The sequence below is a fragment of the Haemaphysalis longicornis genome, unplaced genomic scaffold (assembly GCF_048455015.1).
Source record: "Haemaphysalis longicornis isolate Haplotype H1 unplaced genomic scaffold, Haemaphysalis longicornis Haplotype H1 scaffold_1, whole genome shotgun sequence".
In the NCBI taxonomy this organism is placed as follows: Eukaryota; Metazoa; Arthropoda; class Arachnida; order Ixodida; family Ixodidae; genus Haemaphysalis; species Haemaphysalis longicornis.
Genome location: NW_027526203.1, coordinates 265338842 through 265360249, shown reverse-complemented (window position 1 = coordinate 265360249; position 21408 = coordinate 265338842). Strand labels below are relative to the sequence as shown.

The window sequence follows — 21408 nt, the reverse complement described above, 5'->3', positions numbered from 1 at the left end:
CACCGTGGGTTCGAGCTAGTTGAGCACGCTCACGAAACTGAAACGCCGTCGCGCCAAATCAACATCGCTTCTGTTGGGCAGGTGGAGAAAGGGGCGACAAAGGAATATGCCCAGGGTACGGAGGGAAGACGTTTAATTTACACCAACGTCCCAGTTACATAATTTACAGTACAAGTACGCACTTCCCTTTAGGTGATAGGGGCGATGGGGCGCCACGCGCAAGTGTGCGCGCGTCGTCGGCGCAGAGCCAGTGGGCTCTTCGGTCAGGACAAAATCCGGGGCGCGGCGCAACCGTTGGGCGCGCGCGCATCGCCGTGCTGGCCAGATCGGCTCGCAGCAGCGAGGAAGACGCGGCACATTCGCTCACAGGCGCGTACCGCACGGCGTGTTCGTCTAGTGGTAGGTACGGCCTTACTATATGCAAGCGTAGGGACAACAGGAGCAGCCTTAAGGCACGGGTCGGCAGCCGGAAGGGCTGGTGGGCTTTCGCCGGCGCAACAGAGTTGCAGCCGGCTGGTAAAGAAAGCGTCACATACCTTCGGCCAACGCATTAGGAGTCCTAGAAGCTTCTCCTTGAACGGACCACCGCGCAGGGCGCGCGTTCGCGTCCCGGCGAGAGTGGGGTTCGGGCATCGTTCAAACGGACCAATGAGGTGAGGTTAGCTCCGCTACCAGGGCGGAGCGGCCGCTGTGTCACAGTGTTTTATAGCCGCAACGGTCGCTGCAGCCTTCACCTCAGGCAGGAGTTTGAGAAGACGGCTCGGCTCTACACGGTGGCGCCGAGACGAGCTGGCATTTCGGGGAGAGAGGGGAAAAGCGCCGCGCAACAGCACAAACCTAGCGATCGGGCAATGGCTCGGGAGCTAGGATCCCCACAATCAATACCCACACATGTGTACACACACGCTTGCCGTGTGTGCGTGCGCGTGTGCAAGAACTTGTTATTAACCTGGACAGTTATACAAATACATGTTTACTCTGTATTTGGTTCAATGTAAAGTTCTTTACGTAAATAATATATCTATACATTTGTGCACCTGCCGCTTTAATTGTTTTATTCCCAGATACACAAATATTTCACCGACGTCATATCCGTCACGGAAATGACGTCAGTACCACGGAGCAAGCTGCATGTAGAGGGTGCACCCTGCACACAGGGTCTTCTTGCGGGGAAGCAACCTTTAGTACTAAAGAGTACGTTATACCTAGGGTGGTTCGTATTCGGGTTTTATATTTTAACACGAAGGTGTTTTATGCCGGGATACACAAAATTTTACTGACGTCACATCCGTCACGGAAATGACGCAAATACACCTTTGCCGCAGCGACCCACCAGCAGGACGTAGCTCGCCAAGCACACGCCGAAGACAGCCGCCGACCCGCAAATCTTGAGCTTCAGATTTCGCTGCACATGTACCGATTCCTATGACAAAGAAATCCACCAAGTTTTTTGTTCCTCTTGTGGCCACGCGGAGATGGCCATAGCTGTAATTATACTTTCTTGAGCTTCAGCTTACCTATGCGGGGCCTTGCTTGTCAGAGCTATTCATAAACGTTTGCTCACGTCGTCTGGTGTTTGCAATCTTTGCGCAAAATTACTCAGCGTAGGTAGCAGGCACGAGCAACGTGCCCCTTGAAATGCTTTAGTAACGCTGTCTCTTATAATTAGCTATATCAGTTCTCTAGCGGTTCTGGCAGCTACTTTTGCGTTACTTTTTGTAGAGCTTTAGGATCACCATTTCTCTGACTACATTGTGTTGCTTAGGACGAAAGTACTATATCCTTCAAAATGACTGCAAGTAAGGATGTCTTCGGTATCGTGTCCCAAGCGCCAACCTAAACGCCGTAATCGCGTGGTTGAGGGAACCAGAAAGACGACCTACAACTTCGTAACAGTATAAATATGGCCTCATCGGAGTAACACTCACGCCAGCTTTAGAGTGAAAAAAAAGTTCCTGCGTTTTTGCAGCTGCTCCTTTCCATAGGGGCCATTTCCCGTGCAAGCCGGGTGAACTTCCCAAGCGTTGTAGTCCCACACAAGGGCCGAGCGCCAGGGCGGGGAGTCGCTTGTACCTATTTTACCGGTAGGTGCCCGGCGCCACCTAGGAACACGAATGCACATGGTACCTTCCACAGCCACGGTGGACGCTTAACTCGCAACCGGCTGTGGCAGGACATGCCGCCAGACTCTTTACCCCCGGCAATGGGCTGGGGGGCCCCGCCAGATGGACAAGGGTCAGGGGCCCCTAGCATGGGCAAAGGCAGCTTTCCAGGCGTGGATTCCCCTTTCAAGGGTCCGCACTCGACCAGGGACGCCTGTACCCCTATAAAGAAACTGGTGGGTGCCCGGCGGTACCAGGATTCGAACCCAGTGCTTCCCGCATACGAGGCGAGTGCTGTACCTCTGAGCCATCGCTGAGCCATCGCTGCGGTTTTTTTTGTTATATCATGTATAACATAATAAAGGAGGGTGACTCCGTTGCTCCTTGCCCGCACTTAACTTTTGACACAATACGCGTAATTCGCGCGATTGCCTGGGGCCAACAAATTAACCAATTATACATAACTTTCTGGGATTGCAACCGGGGCTCCCAGTTTGTCAAATAAATAAAAATATTATGTTGTGGCGATACGGCAGTTAACAATGATAAATCTAGAGGAATGGGGGGCGAGTGCCACGAGGTGGCTTTATTAGTATACTAAGGCCCCTGGAAGAGATTGAGTGACTTGGATGCTGCGCCATCTCTTGAGTGGCTCTAGCAGCGGCGTGATAGCTTTTGAAGTCGAAAGAATGGCGAACAAATCGCGGCCATCGTTTTCTCACCCGTCAGTTTTCTGGTGGAGGCGAAAAGTAGAAACGCCCGTGCGTACGAGATTTCCGCGCACGTTAAAGATCCCCAGGTGGTCAAAATTAATCCGGACCCCTCCACTACGGCGCGCCTCATCGGCTGCGTTGCGCCGGCGCATTAAAACCTACAATCAGTTAATCAATCAGGTGTCAGTGGCGATTCAGGGGAGCTCAAGTCGCGAATTCTAGTCACTCTCCTCACCCGAAGCAAGTACCAAGTCCATGGGTGGGCCGTTACGCGGCATATGATTATTACGTTCTAGAACGGCCTACTATTTTATACTTGTTCTCGTTAGCTGCGAAAACTTCCGGTTTCTTCACGACGGCGCCAAGTCATTGTGCTGACTGCCTTTTTCGGACTGTTCCGCAAGTATGTCACAGGGCTTTTGCCGCGTCATATAATAGCTCAGCAAGCGGGTAATTCGAAATGCACCCTTCTAAACGCTAATTCCTCAGTGACGGCAGAAACATTTCCCGTCAAACAAAATTTTGGCGGGGTATGAACCGCCTAATTTTTGAGTAAAACAAAGTTGCATATTCCCTTGACAGCATCCTTTAAGTGGAAAGCCCCTACAGCATTGCGCATACGTCGGTGAGTGCGGCTGCCGTAGTCGAATAATTCCCGCTTAGTTTTTCCCAGCAACACAGCGGAAATGAATTCAGGGTCTCACTCACAGCCAGATGCGCCGCTTTTTAATGGGAAAGAAGCACGGAACGCTCCCCGTGTGCTTCTATCGTGATGTGCACTGAGGAAACCACCAGTATGTGGTGTTAATTAGATCTGATCTCTCCATTCTTGCATCCTCCATCCCAGTATGGGCTTTGTTCCTTGATATGTGACGCTATATGTCGTATTATTATTATTATTATTATTATTATTATTATTATTATTATTATTATTATTATTATTATTATTATTATTATTATTATTATTATTATAGTTGTTGTTGTTGACAGAAGCGGTGGGGCACATATCTGGCCCGCCCTACCGACTTCGTGTCCATAAATCCGCAACGTGTCATGGGTCGGGGAGGACGATCTGCTTTCTTCTACCTCCTCCGTCCATTATACAAAATCAGCCCTCTTCTCAGTTCCCGATGTAGCATACGCGGGCACTGCCTCGTTCCGGCGAACGTATATACCGCACTTGAAACGACTCGTATCGCGATAGGGCGCGTCCTTTCATTGCTGCCGATCAGAGATACTTCGAGGCACGTGCCCAATGCCCATAGATCGAGCAAGTAAGCCTAATCGCAGTATAACCCGTGAAGAGAGAAGTTGTCGTCGCGTATCGAAACGAGGTGGAGGACGACAGAGCACGAGCTGGACGATATTTACGTGTCCAGACGTGACAGCGCCCTTTATTGGCGTCGCCTTCGAGACTCGCACATGTGCTGTCGCGAATTCTAGTCACGTTGCCCGCTGGCCGAGCACGCATGCAGCGTACAAGCAACACAGACGTCGAGAGACGGCCGGACAAGCCCGGCCGAGCCCCGGCGCTGTTCGCGCCCCATTGGGCCCCGCGCGCAACGAGCCCCCGGGTCGTTTGTCAGCCATCGTGGCAACCATTCGTCGCCAGCGCGCGTCCAGGCGGATGTGGCGGCGGCCGACGCTAAGTGGCCGGCTCGCAATGTGTGTACACTCCGCTCGCACGGATTGCTCCGCGCGACGAGACATAAATCACGCCGCTGCCGCCTCGCTAGCGATAATGACCCTGCCATTGGAGGGCCACAGCGAGCAGGGAGAAAAAAAAAGAAACTTTGCTAACCAGTGTTTCGGGCCCGAAAAGAAAGAAAATAATTACTGGCGGGAAGCGCATCGCAACTATTAAATCGGGCAGACGTCTTGGAGGCACCACATTTCGCCGCGCTATATAGTTCACGCCGCCGCGTAAACAAAAAATGACTCCATCAAGACTATTTTTGGGCACAGCTGAAGGAGTTTTTTTTTTTAAGCGAAGTTTCGTACCTCTACAGCCAAGGGTTCTGTCTCGACCTTCGGCGTCAGCAGAAAAGTGCCGCGAACCAATAAAATAAAGTACTGGCACCACCAGGAATCGGAACTGCACCGAATAGAGTAACGAAGCGAGAGACCGTTGTCTTAACAATTGATCTACGAGCGCAAGCGAAGACGGGGGAGACAGACGGTGTACTCCCCGATCACAGATGCAAGTTTACCCCTTGCGTTATTGCTGGATGCCACGTGATAGCGACACGCGACCTCTCGCGACGCTGTGCGCTCCACCCACAGCACGTGTAGCGGTCGTGTGCGCGCCCGTGCTTCGTCCATTTCATCCTCGAAGAGTTTGGACTCGTGTGCAACATCGATACCAAACAACCGACTATCATCCGTGGAACATGCATTGACTTAACGTTCACGAAGAATATAACTGAGATGAAAACGCAAAGTCCGAGTGTGTATCACACCGATCATAAGGCCGTTCTGAACGTCGTGCTGTAGCGAAATAATAAAGAACGTGTTACATACACAGTGTAACGTGTGATTAACGCAAGCGGGCCGTAGCCACCCGTGGAAGGTGGTGTATAAAGCTTCGCTTCCCAACCACCTCCACGGGTTTTCTTCTAATTGCTGGTCGTTGAGACGTTATCAGTACAGCCTACGCTTAGATTTCCTTTATACCGGAGATTCCGTTGCTCCCGTGACACGTAGAGGAAAAAATGGTATCGCTGGAGCTTGCGAAAAATAAGTTCAGGTAAAAGAAGACAACCTGTGGTACGGCAAGCATTCATCTTTTGCGCTGCAGTGCGCACGAAGTGGCTTTTGATCCTGTTTAGATGAGGTCGTTCGAAACCGCCAGCTGCCAACAGTAAAGGTTAGTTTTGGTGCGCCGTTGACTTCTAGCGATACGACAAGAACAAAACAAAGGCAAGCGTAGGTATACCTGTTTATAACGGACACTGGAAACCTTTAGTGTAAGCATTGGTTTCAAAATTGTTAACGCCTAAATACATCGTGCTTGTTTCGTGCCCACATTTCCACGTTCTATTCGTGTTGTGCAAATATGACACGTATTTTTGTTTTGATTGGAGTGGGGATACTGAATACCTACGAAGCGCATTCTAAGCCCCGCGCATACGTGGTTTCACCCCTCTCAGGACCATGGTTCACCAGAGAGCTTCCAGTCCGTGACAAGCGTCACGATACGAGTAAAAGACGCGGACGACCAGAACCCTGTGTTCACCCGCCAGGTCTACAAGGCCAACGTCACGGAAGCTGCTGTCATCACGGTGAGCAAGTTCTTCATCCTCGTGGGTGGGCGTGCATTTTTGCACATCGGCCGAAGCTTTAACGATCGTACGCCAGGATGCCAGTGTGTTGCCCGTTAAGATCCACGACTGAGATGGAATTCACTCTGCTAACTCTGTGGGCAAGATTGTAAAGTGGTGCCTACGGAAACGTGAATGAGCTAGGCAGTACATGATAAAGTAAGGAGTGAGGAATGAGCAACAGGTGGCTCTGATAAGCTTTGTCAGCAGCGCTGTCAGCTTTGCGGCCAGAGGGATCTGGAGGCGTTATATTCGTTGTGGAGGAGCGCAAACAGAAATGTCGATGGTTTACTTGCATTTTCATTTCGTAGTAGAATGGTAAGTGTAGCCATTTATCGGTACGGCTGATTCCTCACCATGTCAAGTCAATAGTTTTTTTTCGGTATGTGGCGTGTTTTCTATTTTCCCTCTGCGCTAAAGCTTCTACGATACACTTTTGCAAGGTTTTTTAGATGTCCAGTTTTCAAAACCTGACCCTTCGTAATAGCGTCCCTGAACTTTCTTTTCTGGCGGTGTGAGTCCGTAAAGAGCGCTAAGTGCAAAGTCGGAAATGCGCTAGCAGTAATCAAGGCCACCTGGGTAGCATAACCGATGTAATAACACAAGGTACGTGTGGAGAGGAAGGCCCGGACTCTGTCTTATTTAAGTCACTGTGGCATGAGTCAGAGTCATCAATGACGCAATAAGAAGCCGGCGTAATACTCAACGTGCACTTTCCTGAATGATGCTTGATTAAGAGATCTTATTTGTCGAACAGACGACAAATTCTTTTCGTTGAATGGTAAATAACGTGATTGCCGAAATGGTATCGAGCCGGTGTTTATCGAATAATCCTCGCCTGACATCACTATAGCATAACTTTACCACAGAATTTACACCAGCGCACATTTTTGGGCACTAAATCTCTGGCCAGTCTCTACGACACGGATGGCTAGCCTTAAAGCTGGAGAGGTCACGTGCACAAGGATGTCATTGGTGTCCCGCCGGGCAGTGTTGTCCGACTGGGCCGCAAGCGCGCACCTCATCTCGCAGGGCGCCCGACTTCGAGTGAAGCTGCAGACAGACGTGCCGGTCCACGCATTCGACCAAGACCTCGGCATCAACGCGCCGCTCCGCTACTCCATCATCCACGGTAAGCTGCCGCAGCGACCCAACGAGCGACCGCAATTTATCCCCAGCCACCAAGAGAGAATAAAAGTTCCCTCGTCGCTCTCCGAAGACACACACGGACGGCGCTATAAAAAATAGTGATACCAACAAGAATAACTTCCTCGGGCCCTTCTTATTTTGTCATTCGCGGTTCTCGTCAGGCCCTTTTGCGCCGCTCGCCTACTTCACATTTAATCCGCGCCCGAAAAGTGTGTCGCAGGCGCCCCTCCCGAACGCCATGACGATTACAACGAGCCTTCATTTCCTCGCCACCCAAGAAAGGCTGGATTTTGCCCTTTGGCGTGTGTAAGATTTTACAGCGTCTTGTTTTGTTCCGGGCCGGTATAGCTTCTGTTTCGAGGTACAACGTCGCTGCTGGTGTGTTTGTGTTGCTCCTGATTGATTTGCGTTGCCCAGATGGCGAAAAAGAAGAGGGAGGAGGGGGAAAATGAAGGGTGCGAGGAAGGAAAGGGTTATCCCAGGACGCCGCCGAACGAAGGCTCGCTGGTGGCGCTCTGTGTGCGGCTTTCCGGCTGCAGGCTGGGCGACGTCTATCTGGAGGTGTCGCAAAGACCTCGATCCGTTATTCCAGCCCGGAACGCAATCATTTCGAAGGCTTTGTCTGAGGCTGCGCAGTCCCTTGCTTTTCTAACTCCTCCGCCCTATATTGCTCCGCAAGCTATAGGCCTCTCTCGCAGCGACACACACGGTCCGAATAGTCGGCCTCTCTTTGGCTGTCTGTGTGCCGTTTAGGCGCGCCCGTACCGAGTAGTTTGACCTCCGCTCGAGATGGCCGCTGATCTCGCAATCACTGAACCGCCCCCTCCGACCTTACGGCCACTGGTCGCCCCCAATTTTGTCTTCAGTCGCACAACAGTTTGCCCTTGCACGGGGAGTCAGCTTATGGTGCTCAAAGAACACGCCCGCGAAAGTTCGGTTACCTGGGAGAGCGCCTTTAGCGTAGTGCGTGTGCGCAGTTTACCGTATCAATGCGTCGACAGTTTGACGCCTATAGCATCTGTTTGGGGAATTCTAGCTCTCCGGACTCCAACGTAGTAATAGCGCGAGAATGATGCCGTGTCAAGAAATAGAGCTACAAACAAAGCGTTACTCATTTCTGTGCAGTAATTGTGTTACCCTCTGCACCGACAAGCCCAGTGTTTAACATGCGGCAATCGCCGTCGTATGAACTTTAATATATAGGATTTCGCATATACCACACCCCTTACGTTTTGCGTTAGAAAGCCAAACCAAAATCCTGTAGTACAGTCATCGTTAAGATTATATATATATAGTGATCAGAAACAGACCCGTCTGGCTATAGGATATGTTTGTTTGAAATACCTTTCAAGCATCACCGAAACTTTTTTCTAGGCAGGCCCAGCACGTGTGCTTCTTAATTTAGTTTGCCTTCTACGTCATTGAGGGGACATCAGTAGCTGTAGGTGTATACGCCCACAAATTTAGTTTGAGATTCAGCGTGCTGTTCATATCTCACGGCTGTCCCGTCAGGTACGACATAGAAGGACGCAGCTTCTTGAAGTTGCAAATACATGCTATAATTTTTACCTTAATTATTTCTCGTCAATCCCATCATCCTCATTAGATTTCTTTTTTTCATTTTCCGTGTGGCCAGTGAATTAAATATATCCGATATTTTCTTCGTGTACTACAATAGATGTATTGTAAACTGTTTTCAATGGAAATACAATGAGAGTTAACTTTCTCGCCCCGTCGCTCGTATCGCAATATGTGGTTTGGGTTAAGTAACATGATTCTGTTGGCTCGCCCACTTTGCACCAAAGTGAGGTTTTCGTGTCGGCGCGTTATTACGCCACCGACAATTTCCAAGCTTTGAGACTAACACAAAGGAACTATGCAGAGAACTATATAAACATTGCCCAATTACCCCGTAAGACTGAATTGCCAGATCTTTGAGCAATCGTGTGATATTTTTTTCTGGTGATTTGCTTTATTATTTTTTCAAGAAAAGTTCGTTCAAAAGTGCCGCTCTCTTCGCATCGTGATCCTCGCAAATCCGGAGATGTAGACTGTTACGACGAACTTGCGTGTCCGCTAGGTAGAATTCAGCCGATTCGGCCGATTGCAAGAGAATTTAAACTAAGTAAACTGCGCAGGAAAAAAAGAAACCATATTAACATAAACTAGGCGCAAAAAAGTTCAAGTCTGGCACAACATCAAGCCTTATTGAAAATCAGCGTGACGTCAAGCGTCACTTCATGAGGCACCCGCGTTGTGCGCACGACATTTTTTACATCTGCCGAGGTTTTACTAATTAACTAAGTCTCTACTTCCGCTGCGTAGTCTAATGACAAATGGAACGAGTTGAGCTACACATTGAGCCACAAATAAGAAGAGGTGGAATAGCTCACTTTGCTCTCGCTTAACACGTCGCAACAAATGTTTTCGAGGAAGAAAGAAAGAAAAAGCGAATACTGCAAAGTCACATCGTCCATACGGAGCTTTCTCTCTCAAAAGTGCTGGTGGATCTGCTTTTCCACAATGCACCTGAATAACCAATCGGCGTTCCGCAAGAACAAATTTGGCAAATAAAGAGGCCCTAATATGATCTGATTCAAAACTGTGATCTGCGCTGTGACATCGCGCACTACAAAGCGTGATGTTCGCATTGCGCGATGGCACAAGTCTGACCACACTCTTCGAGTAAAACCTTATGCTGGATGTCGTCATTGGCCCATTTTACCGCCTTGATTACAGTGATTGGCCTTCTCTGTGTATTGCGAGGAAGCAGACTCACGGAAATATTTAGTGTTGTTGTCAAGTTTTTGTAGGTGTCGGCCCCATCTTAATGAATGGCTTCTTACAGTGCTAGCTTAAGATACTTTAAATATTCTTCAATTGATTTAGACTAACTTTGTTGGGTGCTATTATGCGACAGGAAACGAACTCGGAATCTTCGAGCTCCAAGAACAGACTGCTGAGCTCTTCATGGTTCGAGAGGTCGACCTGGAAGCCTTGCCTTCACCTATCTTCACTCTGCAAGTCCAAGTGAGTGTTGCATGTATACAAACAGCACTATGTGGCGTCTCGCAGATGGGGCGGGTGCGTCAGCAGCGATGGCCGTGGTATAATCAGAAGAAACAATAAAACAAAGAAACGGAGCGATAGTACTGCGGGAGGCGCGGCCGTATTTTCCCCAGATGTCTGACCTGGTTTTCGGAAATTCCATCAGAGTATCGAATGCGCACAGATTAATTGGCCATTTTTTTTATTGACGTTAAGGCGCTAAAGCGTGAAATAAACCAAATTAAGATGTTTCCGTGCGGTTGAATGAGCGGAGGCCAGTGTGTACCACAGTGGAACGCCGCTGAGCTGCGGTTGGCCGGGGCTTTCGCGTGACGCAAGTTGGCGCATGCGCGCACTAGCTAGCGTTGCAGTCGACGCAGGTTACGTTCACGGCACACGGCCCGGTAACTTCATCTGGTGCTTGCGTTCGCTAAAAGCCATTAAAAACGGCAAATGTGGCTGTTACCAGTGTTTTTTATTTGTGTTCGTGATTACCGGACGTAGTGCATTATTATCTTCTCAAACACTCGAACGAGAACCAATTTCGATTCTCGCGCCCCTCGGCGCTTATCTCTTCTTCCTATATACTCCTAGTCATTTGCTTACAAACATCCTGTTTGTCTATGCGCTCTAGCCTGTTTCTTTGTTATTGTAGTTGTTTTTCTTTATTTCTTCTCAGTGTAGTTTTGCCGCAATTATTTCTAGAAAAAAAATTGCCCACAGTGCGCATCTAACGCGTTAAAACCCATTGCAAATACCTTTGCCACTTTGCCACTTTGCCGGCGCCTTCCGAATTCAAACACAGACACGTTCTGTAAAGCTCGGAATGTGGCAGCGAGATACGTTTGCACTTCCTCCCTCCCGCACGTACAACAGGACCATGTAGTTATTAAACAGTATCCACGTATCCAAAAACCTGCCTTGTTTCTTCTTGAACAGTTCCACCTTACTAATCAATTAACTTCTCGTCTGAGTGAAACGCGCGCAAACAACGCTAGCGAGCTGGTTCCGCACCATGTAGAATTAATATTGCTAGCTTAACACGAAAGAGGGCATAGAGCGAAGCTTCCTGTATTTTTTTTGTTGTTGTTATGGCGGCTCAACTTCGGACATCATTTCGGCGCAGAAGCGGTTCCTCGCATTTTCTCCAACGATAATATTCATCGTGAGGATCCCTCGGATAACCAAAGAGTCCTTTCTTTTTCTTCCTCGGCCTCTCAATCTGAACGTCTTTCGACTCTCCGTTTGCGAGAATGAATACTGAAAAAGCACTTGTGGGCCCCTTCCGGAATAACTCAATTATTCTAAGCCTACAGCCCAATCTTTCTTCCCTTCTTGAACGTTGGCGGATGTCACGCCTCGTTCCAATGGCGGAGCGCAACCACCTAGCAAACTTTTTTCCCAGGCTCCCTGCGCGATGATCTTGCGGTCTATCGGGAAGGTCAGGGATCCATCAAACTTCCAAACTTGGGCGCAGGCTGCATTTCTCCGAGATCCCATGTGTTGCTCACGGGAGTTACGAATGAAAAACAAGGGTGGGCGGTCAGAGCGGGCCAGGAAGAGGAGGGGTGAAGTCGTGGCTGGCTGCACGTTGAGGACTGCATCATCAATGCAGCGCAGCCCCTCACGCACCGATCTGTCCTGCGGAGGAGCGCGACGAGGCTGGGAGCATGACCCGTCCCATCTCCTGTCTCGCGTCAGGCCGGTTATTGATCGCTTCGTGCCGACGTTGATGAGACATACGCCCTGGGAGGACGTGCAACGTCCGGGACTCCGGCGTACTTCGCGTGCCAAGCAAACGCCTTGTTGAGGCCGAGACGTGCCGTGGCCCCTGTTCGCAACGATATTGGGGGCCTGGCGGACGGCTTCTGCATTCTGATGGAACTGCGGGGAATAAAGCTGATACCCTGCTAGGAAGGATCTCGCGGCCGCTGACACGACGGAGAGAGCGGCTGAAGGTTACAATACGGATACCCGCGCTTAAAGTGACTGCGTATAAAAATCCACTCGAGGACGCGTGGGATCGTCGTTTTCCCAAGATGTCAGTGACATTTTCCTGCGCTCTGCCGCCGCACTCAAATATGGAACGTTCAGGCTCATACATTAACGTGGTCGTAGACCCGTGTGCCTGGCGAATGTTTAATGACGTTCTTAGTACACGCGTTTAGCAAACAATACTAGAGAACAAGTGAAGCGTGGGCCACGGGGGAGGCGTGAAGCCTCGAGCGCGATTACTTCGATACACCATAGGAGCAAAACGTACGAGCTAGGGACGCCAAGAATATGCTACAAGTGGGCCACTGGTGCCTGTGTGTGGGCTCGCGAGGAAAACGGTCCACTTTCTGCCCCGCTCGGCCATCCTGCACCCTTTCCTTCGAACAGCAACGATACAAGGGCGAAACGGCCGGCGGGTTCACGCAAGAGTTCACTCGGAACAGGAACTGACACCGGCGAGGCGCCCCGTCGCGCCCATTCTCGCACCACCGGCTGCCAAAATGACGCGCCCGCGCGCTCGTTTCTACGAGCCCCTCTTCCGCGGAGTCCGTTTCGCTCCTTGTGCGTTTGCTTATACCGCGACTCCACAGTTCTCCGACCACTGCGGCGGTGGCCACGTAGCAAGGCCAGCGGGCCTGGCTTTGATCAGACGGCAGGGATCTCCTCTCGCCCGTGCACTTTCGCTCTTGGCGCCGATGCTTTCGCAAGAGGTCAGCCGGGCCCATCCGCACGTCAGGCAACTTCCTTCTCCTGCCGCCCTCTCTTATGTGCGAGCTTCCACTACGCGGCTGGGGCCAGGCTCACGACTTAAACAGCGCGCTCTTTTTTATTCTTTTGCTCCCTCCCCCTTTCTCCGCATCCCATTGTTCCCCTGGATGCCGACTACATGTTCCGGCCTGGGCTAAACGAGGGCACCGGCGGTCGTTAAGGTTGTAGTGCTGCCTCGCCTCGGTGAACTTTGCGTGTAGCGTATACATATAGGTACGCATGTAGTACCCAAATGCTGCAGTCCCAATTCGACGGGGCAGACTTCCTTGACTACTGATGTAGGGGACAGCATGGCTCGGGGAAGCAAGACAATGGACGTTTACTGTCCTGTGGGTAGATATTATTGCCTTCCACTTATACTGATGCTTTTGGCGAACGTTAACCTAAAGCCCGTGTAACGTAACCTTTGCGATGATCACCGAGCGGAGGCAGATGGGGAAGTTGATAATTTTAGATCCAGCGTGGCCTAAATTCAATCGGAAGATTTCGAGCGAACAACGCTGCTACCAAGAGAGTTAAGCGACTAAGCAATTCTGAAGCCTGATTAAAGCAGCGCTTCGGTTCGAATGTTTCGCAGCGCTTGAGGCAAGTAAGAGTTCAACAAACCGGCAAAACAAACAAGTGATTCTGTAATTAAGAAAAAAAAAACTCAATGGCGGCAAAGCACTAAAGCGCATTATGTCGCTGAGTACGAAGGCGGTGAATAAATATCGGAGAGTTAAAATTGGTCTCAAAGCGTGATGGAAGTAAACAAACCTCGTGCCTCGTGCGTGCCGAAAAAAAACAGCACGATAGCGTGACGTTCTTGGGCCCGAAAATGGGGCCGAAGCCACCATTATCGCAATTCAATTGAGTTGTAAATCCGTAACTAACTTTATAAAATACCAATTTGCGCATGCAAGCAACCCCCACGGGATCGTACAGGCAAAAAACAAAACATGGAAAATACGCGCCTCATCGCCTGCGTTGCGTCGGCGCGTTAAACCCTACAACCAATCAAAACATTGAAAATATTAAAAAGACCAGTGGTTGTTTACCACCACATGTAGAAGCGGGGCTGTACGGCAACTGCTTTGAATGCGTGGTTCTGTGGGCCTCTTCTCACTGTGTGGTCTTTGGTAAAGGCACATTACCTTGGGGGACTCGGTAAAACCCTAGTTTAAAGCAGTGTCGTCACGATGGGCGCAGCATTGCGGCGTTACCGAAATTGAATTGACAGGTGCGGCTGTAAAAAGTATTTATACAGGCAGTACATGAATGCAGACAAGTGCAATCTAACAACGGTTTTACTTTTCTGGGTATGTCGGGGCCAGCCTCCTGGGATAGATGAATTAAAGGGACTCTGAAACAGTTCTGACAAATGCGTTCACTCTTTCTCCTCCGTGCGAGGAGGCACTGCGAAAGCTGCAGTTATCGCCAGCACGCAGCGATTTGCTAACCGCAACAGATTCGTCTTCCGTTTCTGCTTTGTTTTTGTGGCTATTTTATTTAGAGCCGCTATCGAATGCGTTTATTGCTGCAACAGAAATGAAGCCGGCAAATAGCCGCGACATCGCTGTAATGACGCAATTCAAGCGCTCCAGCAATGCCGAGACCCGGAAAGACAGAAAAATCTCTTGAGCAAGTTTTTAAGTTATCTGATGGGCATAGAGCAGTAATGTTTGGCTAAGGTACTTTGCGACCCCCTATTCTAAGTACTCGTTGTGTTTGTTGACTACGTTCTGTAAGCATTTAAGGTTTAGAAGAGAAATGTTTTGAGTCTCTTTAAATTTCTGACAAGGCAGTTGACAAACACACATTCTGCGCTATCACGCGCGTTCAAATGTCAGCTCATTTTTTTACCACTACACGCGTCTAGCGCTGTTAATAATTCGACATGTCGTTTGGGTGCCTTGAAAGCTTTAAAAACGCTGCGAAAGATTGCTTATGTTTACTTAACTTTTCTATATCCATCTCGCCACATACTGCTGGGTGGTGAGGCAATAATAATAATAACAACAGTAATAATCAATCAATCAATCAATCAATCATGTTTATTTACGTGCCCAGGAACAGCCAGAGGCCTGAGTGCTGGCGCACGGGTGGTTACATGAAAACAAAATACAAGAAACATATAGCAAGAAACAAACAAGCGACAAGACACACACAAATTGAAGTAGTGAAAATGACAAATAAAGCACAGGCGGAGCCTGGGTACAGGTAAAAAATAAAAAAAGAAGATGCCTATGTTGCTCTGCCTGTCGTAAAGGCCACACGACAGGCAGAGCAACAAAGTTTGACAGTAATACAACAAAAACAACGGAGTGTAGAGACAAATGATAATACGAACAAATGACAGTAAACAGTTTCAAAAATAGGCAACTATCAGTTGGATAGACACAACCGCAGAGAAACCAAATTCCAGAAAAAAAAGAGCGACAGACATATCATAGGTGTTTAACATACTGTATTCAACAGCGCTGTACGGTAAATTGTAAAGGATTTCTGAAAGATGTCAAGGCGTTCAAAGAAGCGGTTGTAACAATTCTGTATTCTGCGCACAGGAGAATGATTGGAGTTGCGCGCAGCGGTCAAGAACGGGCGATGCGACCTGGTGGGCTTTTGTGGTACACTAAACTCTAAACAGTTAAGCAGGTCTGCGCAAGAAAGGTCGCCATGAACAATTTTGTGAAGAAATGTAAGGTCTGCACGCGTACGTCTGCAGTTCAAGGAAGGGATGGAAGGGACTATGGGTAAGTCAGAATCAGGATGAAAACTGTGATTGTGATGACGGTGCTTAAATATGGATAAAAACTTCTTCTGCACACATTCTATTAATTCACTACTAGATTTGGAGATGCCGTTCCAGGCAACAGAAGCATATTCTAACTGTGGTATACATATTGCATTGTATAGCATTAGAAATGGATCTGGAGAAGAGAATTCCTTTGTAATCCGACACACATTTCCAAGGCTCCGGAGTGCTCGCCGGGTGATGAGCCTAATATGAGGAGAAAAAGAGAGGGTACTGTCGAAAAGCACCCCTAGGTCCCTAATCTCATCAATAATAATAATAATAATAATAATAATAATAATAATAATAATAATAATAAATTAAAGGGCCCTAAAACAACCAATAAGGTTAGGCGTTGGTGGCGCACTTTTGCCGCCAGCAAATGATTAAAGCAAAGAAAATAAATGACTTCAGAAAGAAGAAAAAAATTACTAAAAAGGCATGGCTGGCTTGTATGCAGTAGAATTACGCGACCACCGCTGAAATTCCATGTACGAAGAAATGAGCTAAAGCACGAATAACGACCGACAACTGCCCACTATAAGGCTGTGCTAAGGTCTCATAAATATCAGAAGTAACATCAGCACCAGGCTATGTTATGGAGACGGCTGTGTTGAAATAGGGCTCGACAAAAAGCAAGCTACGAAGGGCCGAGCCAACCAAGAAACGCGGTCCTTCACGATATGCTGAGGGGGATCGATGGAATGCGTGTATGTCTTCTGTAAACTTATTTCAAGGGTGTTGTAAGCGCGCAAATATAATCCTGCAAGCGCCAGGGTCGGAGATGGGACATGGTCGGAACCGACCACCCGTATGAAACTATAAAAAAATCTCCCAATTTGATAGACGGCCTGCACCGTCAATAAAAGCCGTGTATAAGCTCTAGAAAAGACAAGTGAATTTTCGGCATGCCTACGTTATAGCAGATACATTAGGGGCAGCTAGAGGAATTGACTTCACAATCATGTCTGCTCTTCTCAGTAATGTACTTCACTGCGGACAGAAACAGTGTTTGCACTCGCGCGGTGTGGCCTGCATTGAAACAGCGCACAATTTCATAGAACCGACGCCCACTCCGATGAAGACTGACGCTCATCGAAGAGCACAGCTAGAGAAATTCCTCGGGACAAATAAAGTTTAACAGCTCGCGGCGTGAAGAGGAAACCTAAAGACGAGGGCCGTGCATGCCTGGCGCAAGAGTTGCAAGGAGTAATGCGCTCCTAAGTGGAGTAAGGGAAGAGAAGAGCGATTACCATGTGTATTTATCGGTATGAAATCGCATTTGTGGTCTTACTCCTGCCCTCCTTTAGGGCTGCCAGTCTAGAAAATGCGCATACAGAGCGCACACTGTTACCGTTACGAAACGTGCTTGGCAGTCTACTTTTCCTTCGAAGGCGGCGAGAATGCACGGTGGCTGGAGCGTTTCGGTGCCGAAACAATCATCAGATTCGATTCTGTCCCCTGAATTTCGATCACGGCGAGAAGTCGAACAGCGGCGCTGGCCCGGCCGCTCCGTCCTTGATACAAGTCCGTATACACCGACGCATTGCTCGAGGGGCGCCTGGGAGATCCGGTTTTCTGAGATGGCACAGAGGCAGCTTTCGCAACGAGGGCAGGTAAGCTGGATAAGGCGACGGTACAGTGTGCGGCGAGTGAAACGCGAGCGCGGAAATATGAAACGTAACTCGTAAATTTTGCAACTTCGCTTAAGGGGTGGGAAATGTCGTGGCTCGCTTGAAATAATAGCGTGCGATGGTGGTCCCAATGCAGCGAATGAATCGTGCCGTCGTCGGACGTGTGCGGAGATAAATCCTCGCTTTTATGTATACAGGTTCGCATTTATTGGTTTGCTCGTTGTAAACTGCATACACGTGGTCGCCAAGCAACTAAGTGGTTAATTTGAACGTTGCAGCGAAAGGCGCGGGCGACGAGAGGGCACACGCACTATCCGGCGCCTGTGAGGTGTTATTCTCCTCGGCTGCGTCTTTTGTCGAATCAACATAAACCCGTTAACTCACTTGCGAACGCAGGGAAAGGGGTAACGAGAGAGCTTCCACCTCCCCCCCCCCTTTTTTTTCCCCCCCGAAATCTTCCCCGACGAGGTCACTAAATCTGCCTATTACAAAATAACGACTACCGATAATAATTTTTCTCGCAGGCTGCACACCAAGAATACCAGGCTTTGAAATCTGCTTTCACCGCGACGATGAGGCATTTTGCAATATTCCTGCTGGAATACAAAAATGAACAGAACTACCGGAAGGATACGTAAAACACACTAACGGTACGCCGAAGTTGTTCTTTAAATATAATTGATTCCTGGTTTACGTTTTCATTTTTCTTTTCACTCTTTTCTCCTCCTTTTATGTACTCCATCTCCCTTTTATTTACGCCTCCCCACTCCCGTTACCCTTACCCCGGAATGAAATTTTGCGTACTCCACTGCATATGTGAAGAGTAAACCCGGCTACCGTTGAGGAAAGTCATTGGTTGCGTCCAAGCAATAGGCATGGCGACGGGAGTCCATATTTGCTCCGAAGGCGACACGTAAAGGCCAGAAAGCGCCTCCTGCTGATGGTATAAACCATAACGGGTTTAACGACGGACCCCAGACGCGACGCGCTCGTATAGCTTCTCAGGAAGCAGGCCGTGTTTACCCGTTGTCAGGAAAGGCTCGCAGCGGCTGTCCGGCGCGTTCGTGACTGCCGAGCTCGGCGCGTCACTTTCTCTTTTCTCGTTTTTTCCTCTGGTGGGTCTCTAAAAGTTAAATTGAGCCGCCCGTCGATATATGCCTTGTTAGCTTAGCCTACCGCCTTCTCCCGGCTCGCTCGAGCGCTCTTTTCTCGAAAGCACTGCAGCATCGCGAAGGCGGCCAGCTATTATAGGAGGGACTCGTATAGCTGGAGCGCGCAAGGGAAACGATGTCGTTTCACGACGGCGAGTGGTGTGTATACACGCACGGCCACGATGATCTCTGCCGGAAGTGGGCACGCATGAGATACTTCCGCTCGTCCCTGCTTGCCTTCCCGCCTGACGGCGCTGGCATAACGAAGTCACGAAGTTCGGATGAAACTTCAGAGTAGGCCGCCGAGGCCCGCACATGTTGGAAAGAAGGTAACTGCGTTATACCTCGCGTCCTGCCCAGGCTTGCACGCGCGGCGCCTCTTACGTGAGCCACACAGCGGTGGCTTCCATCATATTAACTGCTTTATCTCATTTCTTGACTCGTCCTTCGGGCTGCGTTTCTTGTCGTTTTAGTCAACGTCCCTTATGGCGCCGTTATCGAGTAAGCTCGCCCTTTTTTCCTTGCTCCAGTCTCGCGAGTAAAATTGTCGATTCGGGGCTCCCCTTGCCACTGACAGGCCTGCCGCTGTTCCCAATTACTCACAACTTCCGGAAGCTGTCTAAATAAACGCGAGGATGCTGAAAGGCACGTCGCACAGAGAGTCTTTGTGTAACGGTGCGGCATGCTTTTGTTACTTGGTATTATTTATTTATTTATTTATTTATTTATTTATTTATTTATTTATTTACAATATACTGCGGTCTTGAAAAAAACGCGGTTTCCAGTTTCTTAAAGCCAAGGGTTCTGCCGCCACCATCGGCGTCAACGGAAAACTCCCGCGAACAAACAAGAGAATTACTTAAGAAACAGAATAAATTAAGAGAGAAAAGAGAAATTACAAAAGAAAATAAAAGAAACGTGGACCGAATAGAGAAACGAAGTGAGAGCCCGTTGTCTTACTTATTGAGCTACGAGTGCGCGCGGAGACGGGAAGACAGGTGGTTCACTCACAGAGCCCATCTTCGGGATTACCCCCTCGCGTTCTCGCTGAATGCCACGTGATAGCGTCACGCGAACTCTCGCGCCGCTGTGCGCTACGCCCACGGCACGTGTAGCGGCTGTATGCGCGCCTTGCGCATGCTCTAGGAATTAGTAAAGAAAGCTCACACCAACCTATGGCATCTCACTTCTCCACCGTCTTTTCCGCCGATCTATGGATTACCTGCATTGCGTATATGCAGTAGACAGCTCAACGATCGATCCGTACGAAACAAACCAGAAACAGTTTCAATTGTGTTCGTCGCAGTCGTCCCCCAGGTGTTACGCAGCTGTGCAGCTGCTACAAATTATAACTACGGGGAAAACGCAAAGTCTGGGTGCGTATCACACCGATCATGAGGTCGCTCAGAACGTCGTGATGAAGTGAAATAGTAAACAACGTGTTACAGGTACACTGTAACGTGTGATTAACGCAAACGGGCCGTAGTCACCCGTGGCAGGTGGTGTATAAAGCTTCGCTTCCCAACCACCTCCACAGGGTGGATTGGCCCGCACTTTTTGGCTCGCGTTTACTAATTGGCTGACTGATCATTAGGTTTAACTCGCCGACGCTACGCAGGCGATGAGGCACGCCGTAGTGAGGGGGCTCCGGATTAGTTTTGTCCCCCTGGGGACCTTTAACATGGGCCGGAATCTCGAACACACGGGCGTTTTCGCTTTTCGCCTCCATCAGAAAAGCGGCCGCCGCGGCCGGGAATCGAACCCGCGTCCTTGGGCTCAGCTGCGCAACTCCTGAGCCACTGAGCCACCGCGGCGGGTGGCTCACGTTTACTGCAGCGAGTGATATGGTGGTGCTACTTGGTGGTGCGCTTTTTTCTTCGTTATTTCGTGAATGCCGTGCACGTCATTGCACCCTTTTCAGTATCACGAGTAGAGAATGCTACGCAGGTTTTACACCATTATATACAGTTATTCATGCTGCGCTAGAACTATAATTTAAGGCATACTGGGTAGCTTTATCCTGGTTTAATTTAAACAAATAAAAAACTACTCAAGCCGGTCGCCGCACTGCTGCTATGTAGCTTATAACAGTTTTCACATTTTTTAGAAGAAATAGAAAATCCCTAAGCATTCTGAAAAAAAAAGAAAAAAAAACGAAATTGTGAACTTTTTGGGGAATAAAAAGTTTTAAATTTCCCGCTAGTCGAATTTAGCTAATTATATAATCGAGTTTCGTGATATCTGTATTTGTGTAAGCCCGCAATAATACAAAACGGGAACGCCTCGTATAGTTACTCGGCTGAACACACCGACTAGCTTTGCATAGAGTTGTCGCAGGCTCGACTCAACTCGCTATAGCTTCAGCTTTTTTTTTTTTTTCGTAGCTTTTTTTTTTTTTTTGCAACAGTTATTCCGTATCACTGACGTTTCGCGCAGCGATGTCCTCGCACATTTAACGCGTCCTGCGTTAAAGAGCCAACTCATTTCCCTCGAAACTTTTAAAGCAGATTAGAGGGGTCGCTTGATACAGTCGGAACTGAAGGCGGAAGTTCCCCACGTCCCAACTTTCCCGAAAGGCGCTTGCTGAGCGCGATAAGCACTCGTGGCGGACAAAGAAAGCGGCTTGCGCGATGTTCGCCGCGACGGCACGTCTTCCAGTGCCTCGGGCGGCGAGTACTCGAAGCGGGCCCGGCACTCTGGCGCTCCACACGAGCGGCCCTTGGTGCGCGCACCCGCGGGATCCAAGATTGCGGCA

General features: G+C 49.2%; 1 protein-coding gene across 2 annotated transcripts in view; it reads left to right on the top strand.

The window, feature by feature from the left end:
* Positions 1-21408, top strand: part of LOC144145391 (protocadherin Fat 3-like) — a 340760-nt gene that overhangs the window by 188528 nt on the left and 130824 nt on the right. For both annotated transcript variants that reach the window (XM_077676989.1, XM_077676981.1), the window contains exons 9-11: positions 5965-6096; positions 7168-7267; positions 10205-10314. In XM_077676989.1, the coding sequence (XP_077533115.1) occupies positions 5965-6096; positions 7168-7267; positions 10205-10314 (342 nt within the window). The remainder of the gene's footprint in view (positions 1-5964; positions 6097-7167; positions 7268-10204; positions 10315-21408) is intronic.